Genomic DNA, 16,653 nt, shown 5'->3' with positions numbered 1-16,653 from the left:
GTGTGACTCTAGAATGTAAGTAGTCCTCTAGGTCTCAAAAATCCTAAGCATATGTTCATGTTCAGAACAGGGGTGCAGCAATCTCATCTGGAAGTGACCAGTTTGTCAAAAGTAGGTTTTGGTTATGGGATAAGAGATAATGGGAACTGCAGATGCAGAAGAACCCGAGATAACAAAGTGCAGAGCTGGGTGAGCACAGTTGCTCCGAAGATGCTGCTTGGCCTGCTGTGTTCCTCCAGCTCCACACTTTGTTATCTCAGTTTGTTAAGGGGCAGCTGCTTTTCTGCACAGAGTTCCAAAGGTAACTGTCTGTTTTGACTGCAGTCTCTGTTGCATATGTGTATGTATATACCGACTGGCACTTAGAGTCTAATCATGTGACATAATGATGACAACAGCCATTTTTGGTGGGAAGCAACCTAGCTGGGTGTCTGTTGAGGAATGTAGCTGCTTTTCTTTTGTTGAACCATCGAGATCTGCAGTGAGGGTTGTGAGTCTTTGTCAAATCAGTGGTTTGACCTGGTGAATATTAAAGCGGTTTTTTTGATCCTCATCGCTAGTTTTTTTCTTTACCATGCAGAGCCAGGGGGCTGAAATGTTAAACAGCAGGAGTTTTATTATGTAGTTTACTGTCGAGGCAGCAGGGTTAGCCTAAGCTATTCCTTGCCGGAAATGATCGCTGACATCATTGTGACGTGATCAGACTGTTAAAAGTGAGAGCCCACCATGCTTGCATAAACATGCAACAGTTTCCCACTCGATGGTTTCTGAGCACTCCTTTCTACTGCAGCCTGTCACAGCCAACTCTGGCTTTGAAAGTGACGAGACTGACAAATTTCTCCATTCTGAATGAGTTTACGGGGATCCGAAGGAGCTATTTGCCGGTTGTGTTAACTTTCACTGTCGGAGCATAATTGTTGATGGGAGTTGCTCATCTTGAAGAGGGAGACAGAAGGACACAATGTAATCTGAATGACCAGTTGACAAGCTTGGACGTTTGGCAATATTTGTGTTCAGCATGAAACCAACAGTGGTGAAGTGTTGACATTGAGGCCTGTTGAACCAACAGAGGGCCAGGCTGCCATTGTGTTCTGTCAACCTGCCTTGGTGCGAGAAGTAGACATGATGCAGGGCCGCTATACTGATGCCCAGCCTGTCTAGCCTGTGGGCCACCAGGGCTGAGCATCTGTAGCAGTGACTATTGCCAGCAGAGCCATGCATTGATGGTGTGCGTGGAGCCAACAGTCGGAGTTGGGTGGAGATAACCAGTGATTTTAAATCTAACCTACAAATAGGAAGCAGATGACTGAAAATTCGAGGGTTTTGATCTGTCTGAATAGCCAATGTGCCCTTGTGCATCAATGTGAGTATTTTCTAGCCAGTCGTTGACAATATAGCATGCAGTTTTAATGTACAATTGCAAACTAGCAGGACGAATGTACCCATGGATGGACAAATCTTGTTTGTCGTTCATTGCTTAAAACATGGCACGACTGACACCTTTAACCTTTGTTTCCTTTTTATTTTTGATCAGGATCTTTTTCGGAAACTTGTGCCCAGCCAATGTTTAGGGTCCATCTGGTCTCAACGAGGGAAGGAAGAAAAACAGCATCTGGTATCAACCGTCCAGGCCACCATGACACAGTTCAATAATGTTACAAAATGTGTCACCAGCACCATATTAAGACGTCAACAGTTGAAACCATGGCAGACGGCTAAAATCATTGAGAAATGGATTGATGTTGCCCAGGTACACTATTCTTTATTGGTTTTTAGCCTTTGTGACATGTTAAAGTCCACAGTGCATGAAACAACCATGGTGGAAGAGAGCAAGCCATTAACACTATGTGTTGATATGTCCAAGGTTTGAAAGCCTCTTGAATTGGTGAGCAGAATACTTTTCTGAATAAGAGTTGAATGCTTCATGGAAAATCCTAGCATTCATAATTTCTGTAGTGCTGGCTGCTAATAGCTCTTGCCTCAGTTTACAGTTGCATTGAAATATTAATGTATTTTTTTCTAATCAAAAATATTTATGTGGATAAAAAAGGCAAACTGATTTCAGATTTTTACTGGCCCTTCAAAAATGAAGTTAGTTATTGGGCATTACATAGTGTTATTTGCCTCCCTTTCAAGCCGTAATCAGTTTATGAAACAGTGTACATTTTATTCCCAATGTTCTGCATTCTGTATGCCTACATGACGGCACTTCAGTAACTTGCCTGGTTGTCTGTTTCCTATGTGTTTGCCAAAGGAATTTGTCTCAGCATGTTAGTCAGCAATCGGGAAAAGAGTGAGGAAGGGCTGTCAGATCTGATACCAGGTTTGTACTTGTCGCCAACATGTGGCATGCCCACTCGTACATTTGGAAAGGATCAGGATAGGAACCGAGTAATTAACTAATTAAGTAAAGGAAGTAATTGATTCTTACTGATTTTATAATCCAAAATTGCACTGGATTTTGCAACAAAACTGTACTTTCAATGTATTTTCCCGTATACACGTGACAACAAAATATTCATTCATTCGTAAGGTTTGGAATGAAAGTTCACAATAATTCTGTTGCCAGCTAATTTAGAGAAGTCTGGTTTGGGTCTTGGCAACACTGCCTGCATCAGTTTTGACTCGTTAAGAGTCTTGAGGCATTAATGGGACCTTGATGGGGATTTGAAAGTCTGTCTCCAGTTTCACAACATGGAGCAGTTCAACCGAATGTAGGCTGACTCCCAGTAGTAGACATGGATGAAGGAGTTGCTGACATATACACTGGTGCTATCAAAGGCTATTCTGAAGAGGAATCACCACCTTACTTTGATCACTTGGCTGACTTTTCTAGTTCTGATTTTGAGTTTTTACAATAGTTGACAAGGAGTGGCTTCCATGTTGAAGTGCCCTCCATTACTTCCATTTTACTGCAGCAGCTTTATTTCCCTGAAGCCGGAAGACTATGGGCTGGAGAACCTACCTGCTGGCCTTAATCAGATAAGGCTCTTATGATTATGCCAATTGACGCACCTCTAAAGAAATCCCAAATGGTGTGATCACCCTGCCCCTCCCTGGCCTCCCTCCCCAAGCAGAAGTGGCTTTGAGACCTGATAACAAACACTCGCAGGCTTCCTCCTCATCTCCACCACACCCCAAAGTACACATTTGGGAGGTTTGATTTGATCCAGTTTTCTCCCTACCTCCAACAGGTTGGGGGGGTGGTGGAAACAGATGAAGGACATTCAGCTGCTAATCTAGGTAAGGTTAGTTAACTCAGTATCAATAACGTAGTGATTCATAAAAGTAGACCCAATTTCCTGATTTGTCTGTTTTCCCTCGAATGAGTATCTCACGTGACTGGTCCTGCCCTCCTATTCTGTCAGATAATACAACCTATCATTCATTTATGAGCTAAATGTGATGGATATAACAAAGATGATTACCCCGCCTCCACCCCCTACCTTCGCGACTTCTACCACTCAGATGTCCATGTCTCAATCCTACTCATTTTAAGCTCTCCTTTGGTGTCAGTAATCATATCTAACCAGTCACAGGCTGGCAGCAAGGGAACTGAAGAGGTTGTCTCAGAGGGATACAAAACGAATATCAAGGTTTGAGTTGCCAAGAATCATGGAATTCTTTCCCTCAAAAAGTTTGTTTGTTAATGCTGTTATTTTCTCAGCTAACATTTTTCTGATAGAACCTTTTTAAAAAGTCTGAGGTGTTGGGTAATGGGGAGTCACTGCTTTTTCCACAGAACTCACGGCTTTTTTTCTCTGACAGGAATGTAGGATTTTGCAGAATTTCTCGTCAGTGCATGCTATTACCACTGCATTGCAATCAAATAGTGTGTTCAATTTGAAGAAGACTTGGGCAGCCGTGTCAAAGTAAGTCATTGTTCAGAAAGAGCCATGTAATTTTTATTTAATAAGTATGAGGTAGGAAATTGCAGGTTTGACCTCCAGGTTTACTTGCACAAGTGATCTTCACACGCTCGGTGCATTAACAGGATTACCAGAGGCACTACAGTGCAATCCTAACAATTGGTTAATTGGCAGAATCTTTCATCCTTTCACAAAGGAGCGAAGAGTTAATTTGTTTAAGTGGAAAAAGAAAACTGTTTGGCAACTTGAAATATTTAACTATCGTGTTCCAAAACTGATCTGCTGTTGGATGTAACGTAACACAGTTTCCTGTGGATATGCTGTGATGGGGTGATATAAGCCGGAGGTTTGTGTGGGATGCTAAAATACAAAGACAACAATTATTTTAATCTCCCAAGAAAGCACTCTATAACACTTTGAAGTGCACACCTGTAGTTTATGTTCGTGTGCCTCAGACCATTTGATCATGGTTGTGTTTTTGTAGGCAGCTTGGGAATGAAATCTCTCTTGCTGCAATGAGATTCACCAAAACGACTGCACTCAAGAGCTTTTGCAGCACAATGGCAGTATCCCCATCCCTGGGTTTCAACAATCAGGGTTCAAGTTCTACCTGCCCCAGAGATTGCCAAAACATTTCTGAACAATTGGGTTAAAATAACTATACTTATTGTAAAAATGCTTCACTGCCGTTCACTCTCTGTATTACTTGCTTATTTGTCAGATTCCGTATCAGCTGTTTGTTATCTTGACTCTATTCTGTCAAGAGTAATTTGTCTCATTCTCTTGACTAGGAGCAGTAAGATAACATTTGAAGACCTTTCAAACAATGAAGAAGATAACTTTGTAGCAAGTAGAGAGCTGCTAATGGAGGTAAGGTGTTGCACTTGGCCCAGTGTGACTATATTCAGGGCATGATCAATAGTTTCTAGTAAAATATCTGCAATGAACTCAGTTGGTGACTGAATGCATACAGATTCTGTCAATCAATACTGCAACAGGAGTATATGTATTGCAGTCCAGGTGGTCTGGCTTGGCTCAAGTCTTCCAAGATTGTTTTGTCATGATTCTTATAATTGCTGATGATATTGCAGTTAACATTTTAATCGACATCTAATTTGGTTATACTGCAGTGATGCAGCCTTCATAGATTATCTTTCTCAGCGTTCATTATCTTGGAAATTTGAACTGAAGCAATGTCTATGATGCAGTAATGCAGCCTTCATAGATTATCTTTCTCAGTGTTCATTATCTTGGAAATTTGAACTGAAGCAATGTATATGATGCAGTGATGCAGCCTTCATAGATTACCTTTCTCAGTGTTCATGATCTTGGAAATTTGAACTGAAGCAATGTCTATGATGCAGTGATGCAGCCTTCATAGATTATCTTTCTCAGTGTTCATTATCTTGGAAATTTGAACTGAAGCAATGTCTAAAGTGCGATATGTGCCAATTTCTTTTTCTTTTGCTTTGTACACCTCAAGGGCCTTGTAATTAATAAAAGCCAAGGCAAAACATTAAGAGATTTAACTGGTTCTCATAAGTGTTTTTACTCAATTACCATGTCTTCCTTTTCTTGTTCTCTGCAGTCAGAACTATTTGCTGCGTAGGAATGGAGAGATATTCATATCTCTTTGTTCAGTATTTCAGACATCAACTATCTAGTTTCAACTAGCTTGGACGAAAACTGACAAGTTTCTAGCCATTCCTCCTCACTCCTTTTATCATGCTCTTTGTCCACTCATTTTGCTCCTGAATTTGACAAAATAACAGAATAATTGGTCAGATATAAATATTTTGGTGCCACTTTACCAAACTAGTTGTCCAGCTCAGAAAATAGTCAACGTTTTCTTATTCTCTAAATCATTCTTAGTTGGAATTGAAACACTTTCAAGCTGGTATTTGAAGAGGGAGAAATGCAGTAATCATGCTAGCATGTTGTCAGTTTGACAGACACTCCATTTTTCAAACTGCTCAATGTTCTAGTTGCAGTGAACTATCTTTTTACATTGCTTTCCAGATGTTTGCCCCAGAATTTCTACTGCCCTGCTGTCACACTTTGTTTATTGTGTGTTGTGATTGGTGCACTGTACAGAATTTCAACATATTTTTCTGATCTAGATTGAATCTAAAAGTAGGTTTGCTTTTATAATCAAAAATGTGTGCTCTGCATGATGATTGTTTTTGTGGTGCAAAATTCTGTAAGTATACAGGGGAAAATGTGAGTTCATGATTGGACAGTTGTATAACTTCCATAAAGCTTTCTCCCAGATTATGCAGTGAATTACAGTGCATGGTTTGCTAATCTTTCAGCATCTTACACAAATGTGCTTTGGCAGTGGTGCAGGGCACCGCAATAGTTCTTGCTGTGTGTACATTAATGTTCAAGACACAAAAGCTCCAAGTGTGAACAGCAGGTTCACAGATGACACAAGAATTGGAGCGGTAGTCAGTAGCAAAATGCCTTAGTTTTGAGGCACACATTGTTCCAGCTGTGGCTCAACTAATGTTATTTACAGTTCCATCATTACCCCTTTGCTGTTATATTCAGGCAAGTATCCAATATTTTACCAACTTATCCACAGGTCCTCCTGCCTTCAAGAATATGTTTATGCACACACCAAAGTCCTTTTGATCCTCTGTCATCCAGACCCAAAACATCAACTTTCCTGCTCCTCTGAAGCTGCCTGGCCTGCTGTGTTCATCCAGCTCCACACCTTATTATCTCATTGAACATATATTCTCCTGACCTATTAGACCCCCAAAATGCTTCACCTCACACTTTTCTGGATTGAATTCTATTTGCCTCTGTTCAGGCCTTCTAACCAGCCCATATGCGTAACCCGAGAGACTAAGGCTTTTTGCTGTTCACAACCGTCCAATTCTTGTGTCATCTGTGAATCGGCTGTTCATACTTGGAGCTTTCGTGTCTTCAACATTAATGTACGCACAGTAAGAACTATTACTGTACCCTGTGGTATGCTGCTGGATGAAAGCATCAAGTTGCTGAAAAGCCCTTCAAAAATCACATTTACTTCCTGCCGCAAACCCAATTTTGGCTCCAATTTGCCAATTCGATGTATCTCCTAGGCTCTTAGGTTCTGAACCAACCCACCATCTGAGACCATTAAATTATTTCTTCGGGTAAGAGAGGTGTCTAATGAAAAGACCTTGAGAAGAATTGTATTCTTGAGTTTAGAAAAAAATGACGTTTAAACTTGTTGAGACAAAGTTTTGGAGATCTGGTGAGGTAAATTGTTTTTATCTTCAAGCGAAATTGCACGTTACATAGAAAATTTCCAATCTCCAAATGATGAGGTTACACAAATATTGAGTTTGGTTTCCAGTTCACAGATGAGGGATCAAACGTTGAACTTGCCTGGCCTTTATAGATCTAACGTTGCATTCCACTGTATAACTGTCTAAAATTTTGAGTCCTAAATTTTGATTCTAAATAGATTTAGTTGTATGATCAAGGGAATAAATAAGACATGGAGTAGTAATTTTGAGAAATAGGACAATGAGTTCACAATGGATTAAACAAATTCACCTCTCTTTTTCTAGGATATCGTTCAGGGAATTGTGCCGTACCTGGGAACTTTCTTAACAGAATTTTCAGCACTGGATTCGGCTTTCCCGAATTACCATTCAGTAAGTCTCTCTTACAAGATTTGGATTCCTTATTTGCTGATGAGCGCTATTATTATGGTTTCATTGCAAGCTGCTTGTAGATGAGAATCAAAGCAATAAAAAAAATGAATGAGTTTGATTAATAATCCCAATCAGAATAATTTGATGCTTTGTGCAGTGAATCAAACAATTTGTAAACAAAGGAACATGCAAATCACTTTGCAGTTAATTGAATATGGGTTTAGTTTTTCAAAAGGTTGGATAAATTGCACATCATTTTTATTCTGTACAGGTAAATTGGTTACCTGGATGTCACTGCGTATTGAGCAGTTGAACAGCTGAGAATGTCTTCAGCTTGGTACTGACCTACTTGACTGGAGCAAAGGGCTCTATGTAGTGTCCAAGATATGACCTGGTGGTATGACAGATCATTTGTGATTGGCCTTTGACGATATACTAAAATGGAACCAAGTTTACAGAGCTTGTATTTCACTTCTGATCTTTTAAATTTCATGATCTTGTTGTACTGTTTGACCTTTGTACATTTGAATTAATTTTCTTTGTCCTTGTCTATCTCTTACAGAATGGCTTGATCAACTTTGACAAGAGACAAAAAGTTAGTACTGAAAATTGCACTGTACAAAATGTTTGGAATTGTATGAAAGGGGAAAAGCATGCTTTTCAATCTTGTGCTGCTTTATTTGCTTGATGGGGGTGTAGGGGGAGTCCCCAACAGCATCCTAAATGTATATGGTCACTAATAAATCCAATAAAGAATTAAGGAGATGCTTTGTTACTCAGAGCAGCCAGAATGCAGAAGCTGCTGCTACCAGGACTCGTTGAGAGGATGAGCACAGATGTATTTGAGAGAAAGTTAGATGTCAGAAAGGACACAGCGGCATATTTAGAGTTTGAAGCAAGGTGGGAGAGGTGTATAGATCAGCATGGAGCAGTTCAGTCAAATAGCCTGCTTTTGCGCTGCTAATGTGCTACAATTTACCTTTGAACAGTCACAGCCACGCACAGGATATGCTAGGCGTTATGTGAGTGAAGATGTTGTTCAATTAATCTCAGTGTCATGGAAGCTATTTCATTATTGAAGACACTGGATAAACAATCTCTCCATATTAGTATTTTCCTTTAGATGAGAGACATCATTTCGTCATGGGATGTCAGAAATTGAGGGAGTGCACCTGTTTGGATTCTCACTGACTGGGCAGTATGTTTTACTCCATATTTCTGAATTTGGTAATACCAAATTCTCAAACATCCCTGTTGTCATGGCTACTGTTGAGGGTATCATCAAATCCCTATAGTGTGGAAACAGGCCATGCAGCCCAACAAGTTCATAGGGCCACTCTGAAGAGGGTCCCACCCAGACCCATTCCCCATGTCTAACTCACTGAAGCTAAATATCCCTGGGCACTACGGGCAATTTAGCGTGGGCAATCCACCTAACATGCACATCTTTGGACCTTGGGAGGAAACCAGAGTACCCAGAGATAACCCACTCAGATTGTATTTTCATCTTGTACTGCAACATTCAGCAGGCAACCTGAGAATATGAATTTGAGAGGAATTTGACCTTATGGCAAACAATGAATTCTTGCTTACAGAGCTGTAACTTGAGGTCCCTATGAATAGAATAGGTTCCGATCAGAAGCAGCTGATGCTGAATTTGCCAAACTGGGCCATGTGATGTAAAATCAGCTGGGTGGCAAAATAGGCATCCAACGCTATGTGACTCCAATTCACCAGCTCGGAATGTAATCTGTCAAATGGCCCGCCATTTGTCGTGGCTGATGTGGATGTAGTGAAGTGTTTCTTTTCACTGACCTGTTGAAAACTGGCTGGCACTTTACAACTTGGCAGTAACATGTTGTCAGAGTTTGACTTAGAAAGGTCTGCCCCTTTTTACATGTCAAATTGTGACAAGATTCAACCAAGAAGCCACTGTGGTTGAAAGAAAATAGTCCAGTAACTTCGAGCTGCTCATGGTCCATTCAATTTCATGGTGGTGCAACCTTGAAAAATTAACTCAACATTTTCACCGTCTGTCTTGGTATCAGTTACTATAGATCAGCCACTTATTTTGTACTTGGCAGACTTCCTTTTGCTTGGATGAATGATCTTTCATAACATTTCTTGTCTTCACCCTAAATCAGCTTATGGTTCTTAAGTGAATCATTTTTTAAAATAATCCATCTTTGAAGCACTGTTTTGGGAATTAGTGTCCTGAAACCATCCTGGATAATCTGTACAGAAATTTATCCTTGAAAAGTCACATTTGTGTCATTTATTTCCAAAGCAGAAATATTTTTGTGACATGATGTACTGTGCACTTTGAATAAAGTTATCGATGCTGTTCAAAATACCACAGACTAGGATTTAGCAGGAGCAATTATAGCAGTTTAAACTTGCCTTAACAGCTCATTATTTATTTGTGTTCTTTCAGGAATATGAAATAATTTTGGGTATCAAATCCCTGCAGTTTGCTTGCTCATCTTACACCCTTCGTCCAAACGAGAATTTTCTAGACTTGTTCTTTATGCAACAATACTTAAGTGAGGATAGCGAGTACGTAACTGGTATTGTAGGAGTGTGCAGGTAAAACAGTTAAGGGTTGTGTGTGAAATCTTCTCTCGTTATAATTGCTGTTTAATGCTAGTGAGCTGCCAGATTGTTTACTGTCTTCCTTTTCCTTGGTTTCAAAGTTTTGACAATGAATTCTGACCGATGAGGATAAAGCCAGTTGCTCAATGAATCAATTCTGTTGTGTTGCATCAAAATGCGTTTCATTGGTATATAATAGTGCAGAGTATACTATCACTAAGCCAATGATTGCAGGAAAATGCAAAAAACTTGATGAGTGACCAATTTTAGCAACATGTCCAAGAGCTCCTATTGTGGGTGCACCTACAAATCCAGATGTAAATTGTACCAGTTTTGAGAAATGTTTCTTTTCCTTCCAATTTCTTTTCAAACACATAATCCTATTACTAACATAAAATTAACAATAACCCTACACAATTGGTCAGCATTTTAAAGTATCTTTCAATGGTTGCCTAAAAACATCATTCCCTCATCTCGAAATAGCCACAGTATATTTTTAATAATGCAACCAAAAATAATCTCCAACTGAAAAACAAAACACTTTGCCATTCCTGGACCAGAGTTGATTAAGGAACCAGATTATAGATCACTGAAACTATTTTTTAGTTTTGACAGAGCAGGCTTTGTAATAATTACATTGTTTGAAAACAGTTTGCTTCTTCATAAATTGATGGGCAGAAGTTCTTATTTAAAATGTACCTGATGTAGCAATTTACATTCCTGCTTTGAAAATCAAAGCTCACTATTAAGCCCATCCTCAGGCTATGGATGACCATGTGCAGCAAGCACCTGGCATTATCGTCAGTTCCATCAGTGGCACAGTCAGTATTGGGCCAACTTCAAACATGGTATTTATTTATAACAGTAATTACAAAATGTTACCGAAATTCACTTTGCATGGATCATAAGTTATATTTAAAGTTCTTTTGGACCTCTCGGATAGTTTGGTTGATTTTCGGACGGTTTGTCTGAAAATATCAGCAACAGAAAGTCTGGTCAAGAGATATACTCCTCATTTTACTACCTCCGAGATGTGGCATGTGGTGTTTTAGTCACCTGAAGTGACTGATTCATGACTACCTTTCATTGCTTGACATTGTCTGTACATTCACATGACAGTGTGGATGAGGCCCAGAGAAACTCCTGTATAACTTTACAACCTATTGTATCACCTTCGGCACTGGAAGTTTGATTCTCATGTTTTCCAGTTAACTTTTTTCAAGCCCAGTCCTTGTTAATTTTTTCTGTACCTGCTGTAGAAGTTCGAGCATTTTGTTCAATTCCACGTGTTCTGCAAAAAGACTGAGGGGGTTATCGTCTTGGTAAAAAATTAAGCAAAGGAACCGCAGATGCTGGGAATCAAAAACACAAAGAGAAATTGCTGAAAACATTCAGCAGGTCTGGCAGCATCTGTGGAAAGAAAGCAGAGTTATCCTTCGGGTCTGGTGACATTTCTTCAGAACTCTTATTGTCTTGATCTGCTGTTCATAAAGCAGAAAAGATCGATGTGCCTACAGTGAGAACTTTTGTCGCTCATTACTCAAAGTAATGTTCAGTGTTCTCCTGCCTGAAAACACGTGCCTTTTGCAAACAAAATTATCATTCTGCAATTTCAAATCTATGTAAATGATTGATTTTGCCATAAATAATAAGAATATTGAACAAAAGCATCTGATTCTTTTTAAATGAATCTTGTCTGAAAATGTTTATTTGCCACCCTGCAGCTCCTCTGAACTCGAGAAACCGCCAAAGCCCAAAAAGAGTGTGTTTAAACGCCTCAGCTGGTAAGTATCCCATGTTAAGCACCGCAAATATCTCATTATTTCCTTTATTATTGGGATGAATGGACAGAAAGGTAATTACATCTGTTCCTTGACAAATAGAGACATTTGATGTGTGGTCATTATTGCTTCATTGGAGTGAGATTTTTAGTAACTGTTCGAGTAATTTGAGATGATGCAAGGAGTGGTGCTGTTATTCTCACCTCGTGCATGTGTCTCGTGTAGACTGATTGATAGAGATTCTTTGCTATGACCATGAGTGTAGAATGTGGACCTGTGATGAGCTTGGTATTGCCTAGCGATTCTCATTTGTCCAGAGAAGTTTCTGCACCATGGCTAAATTTCACCGGAATAAATTTGTTTATGAGAGACAAGTAAGCAAAAAAAGTGTTACAGTGAATTAAATTTGCATATTTGTGGGCCTGTATAATGAAAACTAGCAATGTTTAACAATTTTGAGTGAAAAATCAGATTTGTGTTCTACTTTGTGGGTCAGCAGGCAGCAGAAATATCTTCTGTTGAAAAATTATCAGACATGCTTCTCACATTTGAAGCTCCACCTCAAAATTACTGTCTCAATGGAGTCAAGTTCGGTCAAGGAGAAGCACACGAGATCTAGGCGTTCTTGTACATCAGTCAATGAAAGCAAGCGTGCAGGTACAGCAGGTAGTGAAGAAAGCTAATAGCATGCTGGCCTTCATAACAAGAGGAATTGAGTATAGGAGCAAAGAGGTCCTTCTGCAGCTGTACAGGGTCCTGGTGAGACTGCATCTGGAGTATTGTGTGCAGTTTTGGTCTCCCAATTTGAGGAAGGACATCCTTGCTATTGAGGGAGTGCAGCGTAGGTTCTCAAGGTCAATTCCCAGAATGGCGGGACTATCAGATGTTGAAAGATTGGAGCGACTGGACTTGGAGACTTGAGTTTAGAAGGATGAGAGGGGATCTGATTGAGACGTATAAGATTATTAAGGGATTGGACACTGTGGAGGCAGGAAGCATGTTTCCGCTGATGGGTGAGTCCAGGACCAGACGACACAGTTTAAAAATGAGGGGAAGGCCATTTAGAACAGAGTTGAGGAAAAATGTCTTCACCCAGAGAGTGGTGGATATATGGAATGCTCTTCCCCAGAAGGCAGTGGAGGCCAACTCTCTGGATGCTTTCAAGAAAGAGATAAACAGAGCTGTTAAAGATAGTGGAATCAAGGGTTATGGGGATAAGGCAGGAACAGGATACTGATTGTGGATGATCAGCCATGATCATAATGAATGGTGGTGCTGGCTCGAAGGGCCGAATGGCCTACTCCAGCACCTATTGTCTATTGTCTATAAAACTCAAATCTCTTTCCATGTAGGTGACATGAAAGTATGTGTTTGTGTTGTTGTGCATACATGTGTAAAGACTCCAAAGTTATTGTTTTTGATAATTTTCCTGAGTTGGGGATATTATTTTATATTTCTGTTCAATAGGTAAGGACTGACCAGAACTCAGCAAAGTCAGATTTTCCACCACCTACCCGTGTAGAGTTTCAGAGAAGCAAAACCATGCCTTGTTGCTGTGTTGTGCCTTGCAGTGATCTGGACTGTGACATGTGACTATTGTTATATAGAAACCAAGAAAGAGAAGGGAAACACTTATTCACTTCCTAGGATATCTTCTCTTTACATGAGTGTGGATGTTACATGGATGTGATTTAGGCTTCCGTGGCTTAATTGTGATTCTCGAAGTGCAGGCAATCAACGTTGCAGCATTAGTGTGCAATCTCACATTTCAGCAGCCATCTGCTCTTGCTCCCTGCACTATTTAATGCCTAATATACCAACAATCGGGATTTTCAGTGTAGGAATTTTTTTGTCATTGCATCTGCTGTACTTCTTTTGGGAGTTTTGGAAAATTTTCGATGTTAATTATGCAATATAAATGCAAATTGCTGAATAGAAATCCTAACGTTTGCAGTACCAATATACTGAAGGCCAAATTCAGAGTTCACTGTCCTACCTTACAAAGTGTTGTATACAGTTTTCTATCAATTATCAATGGTGTTACTTTGTTTTACGTTTTACTTTTAATAAACTGCAGCTTTCAGGATGAAATTACATACACATTAGCATGTGGCCAGGTTGGGGGAAATTTTCCACCCTGTGGGTATTCAAATCCACATTTTGCCTTTCATGAGATTGAAGTTGATAGCAGGTTGAACAAACACTGCAAAAAGCCCAGATTCTTGTGCCATTGGAATATGCAAACATTGTAACCTATTCATATACTCCCTAACTATTAGACAATGTAACGGTGTTCAATACTAGTAATGCGAGCTCTTGGTATGAGTGTGCCACTATTAATTTCTCACAGGTCAAATGTGGCGCGCATCAAACTCCTGGTACTCTCATCATCAATATACCTTCATTCTAGTTTAATTTTTTTTAACAGTTTCTCTAGAATGCAATGACATTTTCATGTTTGTTGTGTCCCCTTTCCCTTGTGCAGCCTGTTTTCAAAGAGAGGTGTTAAAATACACAACACTCAAACTAAAAGCTCTGAGCAGCGAGCATCCCTTCAGAATGAGGATTCAGACGACAGCATTACCGCAGCCAGCATTTTATCAGATTCCAGCCACTTGGAAATGGAAGAGCCGAGCACTTCGCAAAAAGCGCCGGAAAAGGTGAGACAGTGAGGCACTCATCACGTAAAATATGTTGTTCTTGGAGACTCTGGTTTGTCTAATAATGTCCAGACAGTTTTTTTCTTCTTTCTTTCCTTCCTTTCTTCTGCCTTCCTGCCGTCTTATTATCCTGACTACACTTTGGCAGTCAAGAGGATACAAGGGTACTCAGTGATACCGTCCCAGCCACTGGAGCTGGATGGCTGCCTAGCCAATCTCCTTCGCCTTTCTTTTAAGAGCTATTAGCCGAATAGCCATTTTGATGTTTCAGCCAGACTGAAATCCTTAAAGTGAATGCCGTTCCACCAAGCATCTTCATACCTGGCTGCTGCCAGCAATTTTCCGTCCCAAGTCCCACTTGCCAAAGTTGGGTTACTTGCTTTCAGAACGAAGGCAAGACAGCTGTGCAATTCCCAGCCAAATTCAACCTTTGTGCTGGTTACTGAAGCATTTGATTCCAGAAAAGGTGTTATTCGCTCACGAAGTGAGAGCTGATTTAATTTGTTTTTTTTGAGTTGTGCTGTTGGCTTTGTTTTGCTTAGATATTTTATATGATTTTATACTAATAGCCAAAATATTTCATCTTTAATTATTCACAGCATGTTTAATTTCTACACAGTAAATTTTAGTGCATGGGGTACATCTGTCGCAGCTTGAAGCGCACTGCCCACAAAAACAGTATTTAGAGTATGTTGGATAGGTCTTGATCCAGCAATTGCAACAAAGTAATGCAGCTCTCTGCATGGAGTCCTCGTGACTGCACGTTTTGTTTTTCTTCAATATTTGGGCTTTGAGCTGTTGATTAGTGCGTTCTGTGCTGAAGACCATTGTATCTTGGGAGATTATCAAAGTTGTGTTATGGTTATTGTTTACAGAATATGTCTAGGACTTGTCCCAGGGATATTTTCATAATGTATTCCCCTAAGAATTGGGCTAAGTATTATTAGGTCACATTTAGGTGTTTTGGAGTGGTATTTCTTTGTTTCAAAATACCCTCTTCCTTTTTATGGATTCTCCTGTTTAGTGTTGTGACTCCCTGTATGTTAATCATAAACTGAGAGCTGCAGTGACTTGGATGATTTCATTCTGGTTTCTTTAGTTCTCTGCTGTATGTGGTTTGCTGCTGCTGTCTGTCTTTCTTTCTGCCAGTGGTGCTGTGCTGCACACATTCTGACCTGCACAATGCACTGGTTGGCCCATTCGCAGTCACCTGCAATTCATAAATGTGTTTTAACTTCAAACAGTATAGTTGTATTCAAGATTTCTGTGCGTAGCAGGGTGAAGTGGGCAAATAAATATTTATGTAAGCATGTTCACATACTGAGTGCAAACTGAAACCCCAAAGGTTTATCTGACAAACTTAGAATTGAAGCACCAGTTTACATGGTCAAGTGAAATGACCACAATGTTATTATGCTGAAGGAAACTAATTAGTAATTTATGGGCATGCTAAGTACTGAATTGTTGATGTTGACTGAACAGCTAGTAAACACAAGCGGGAGTATAATTCCTCAGAAGTGATCTTTACTGGTAGAGGAAAGAACTGCAAGTTAAATATTTCACAAGACAGCAACGACCAAGAATTCATGTGCAACTTCATGTTCTTACAATTAAGCTGTCCTGTGCACAATGCCTTCACCTTTGTGGGCAGCAGGACAGCATATTTTGTGTAATAATAAATATAACTGGAAAGGGGGAAGTATCTAATATGCAACAATTGACAAACGTTTTCTTAAACAAAATAATTATTCCACAGCCATTAAGATCCGTGGATACTGCCTCCTCTGGAGGCTTATCCAACAGTGGTGCATCAGCAAAATCAAATTATGACAAAGCCAAGTCTCGTAGGCGTGCAGGTTTGGGCAGCTGCTGGTGTGCAACACGTCGGAGGGACAACCGCCAGAATGAGAAAAGCTGCCTCATCCGTGTCAGATTAGAGGAGGACAGAGCACAAGAATTCAAAACTATTTTGGTAAGTCCCTGGACTGGTTGCTCTCGTCATGCTCGGTCCAAATAATTGCCATTGCTCCCTGCCAGTATCGCAAGAGGAATTTTTATCCCAATTATTTGTTGCGATGCAGTCATATTCAGTGTGTATTTT

The 16,653-nt window shown here is 40.0% G+C and overlaps 1 protein-coding gene across 2 annotated transcripts in view; it reads left to right on the top strand.

The window, feature by feature from the left end:
• LOC132208913 (ral guanine nucleotide dissociation stimulator-like 1) overlaps window positions 1-14,432 on the top strand; it is a 59,357-nt gene extending 44,925 nt beyond the window's left edge. For both annotated transcript variants that reach the window (XM_059644206.1, XM_059644207.1), the window contains 7 exons: window positions 1,535-1,750; window positions 3,769-3,872; window positions 4,661-4,739; window positions 7,433-7,519; window positions 8,082-8,114; window positions 11,836-11,895; window positions 14,378-14,432. In XM_059644206.1, coding sequence (XP_059500189.1) covers window positions 1,535-1,750; window positions 3,769-3,872; window positions 4,661-4,739; window positions 7,433-7,519; window positions 8,082-8,114; window positions 11,836-11,844 — 528 coding nt within the window. In that variant the 3' untranslated portion in view covers window positions 11,845-11,895; window positions 14,378-14,432. The remainder of the gene's footprint in view (window positions 1-1,534; window positions 1,751-3,768; window positions 3,873-4,660; window positions 4,740-7,432; window positions 7,520-8,081; window positions 8,115-11,835; window positions 11,896-14,377) is intronic.
• Window positions 14,433-16,653: the final 2,221 nt, after the last annotated feature.

This window comes from Stegostoma tigrinum, unplaced genomic scaffold (genome assembly GCF_030684315.1).
Source record: "Stegostoma tigrinum isolate sSteTig4 unplaced genomic scaffold, sSteTig4.hap1 scaffold_57, whole genome shotgun sequence".
In the NCBI taxonomy this organism is placed as follows: Eukaryota; Metazoa; Chordata; class Chondrichthyes; order Orectolobiformes; family Stegostomatidae; genus Stegostoma; species Stegostoma tigrinum.
Note: the sequence above shows the minus strand (reverse complement) of the source record. Positions and strands in the feature narration are given on the sequence as shown.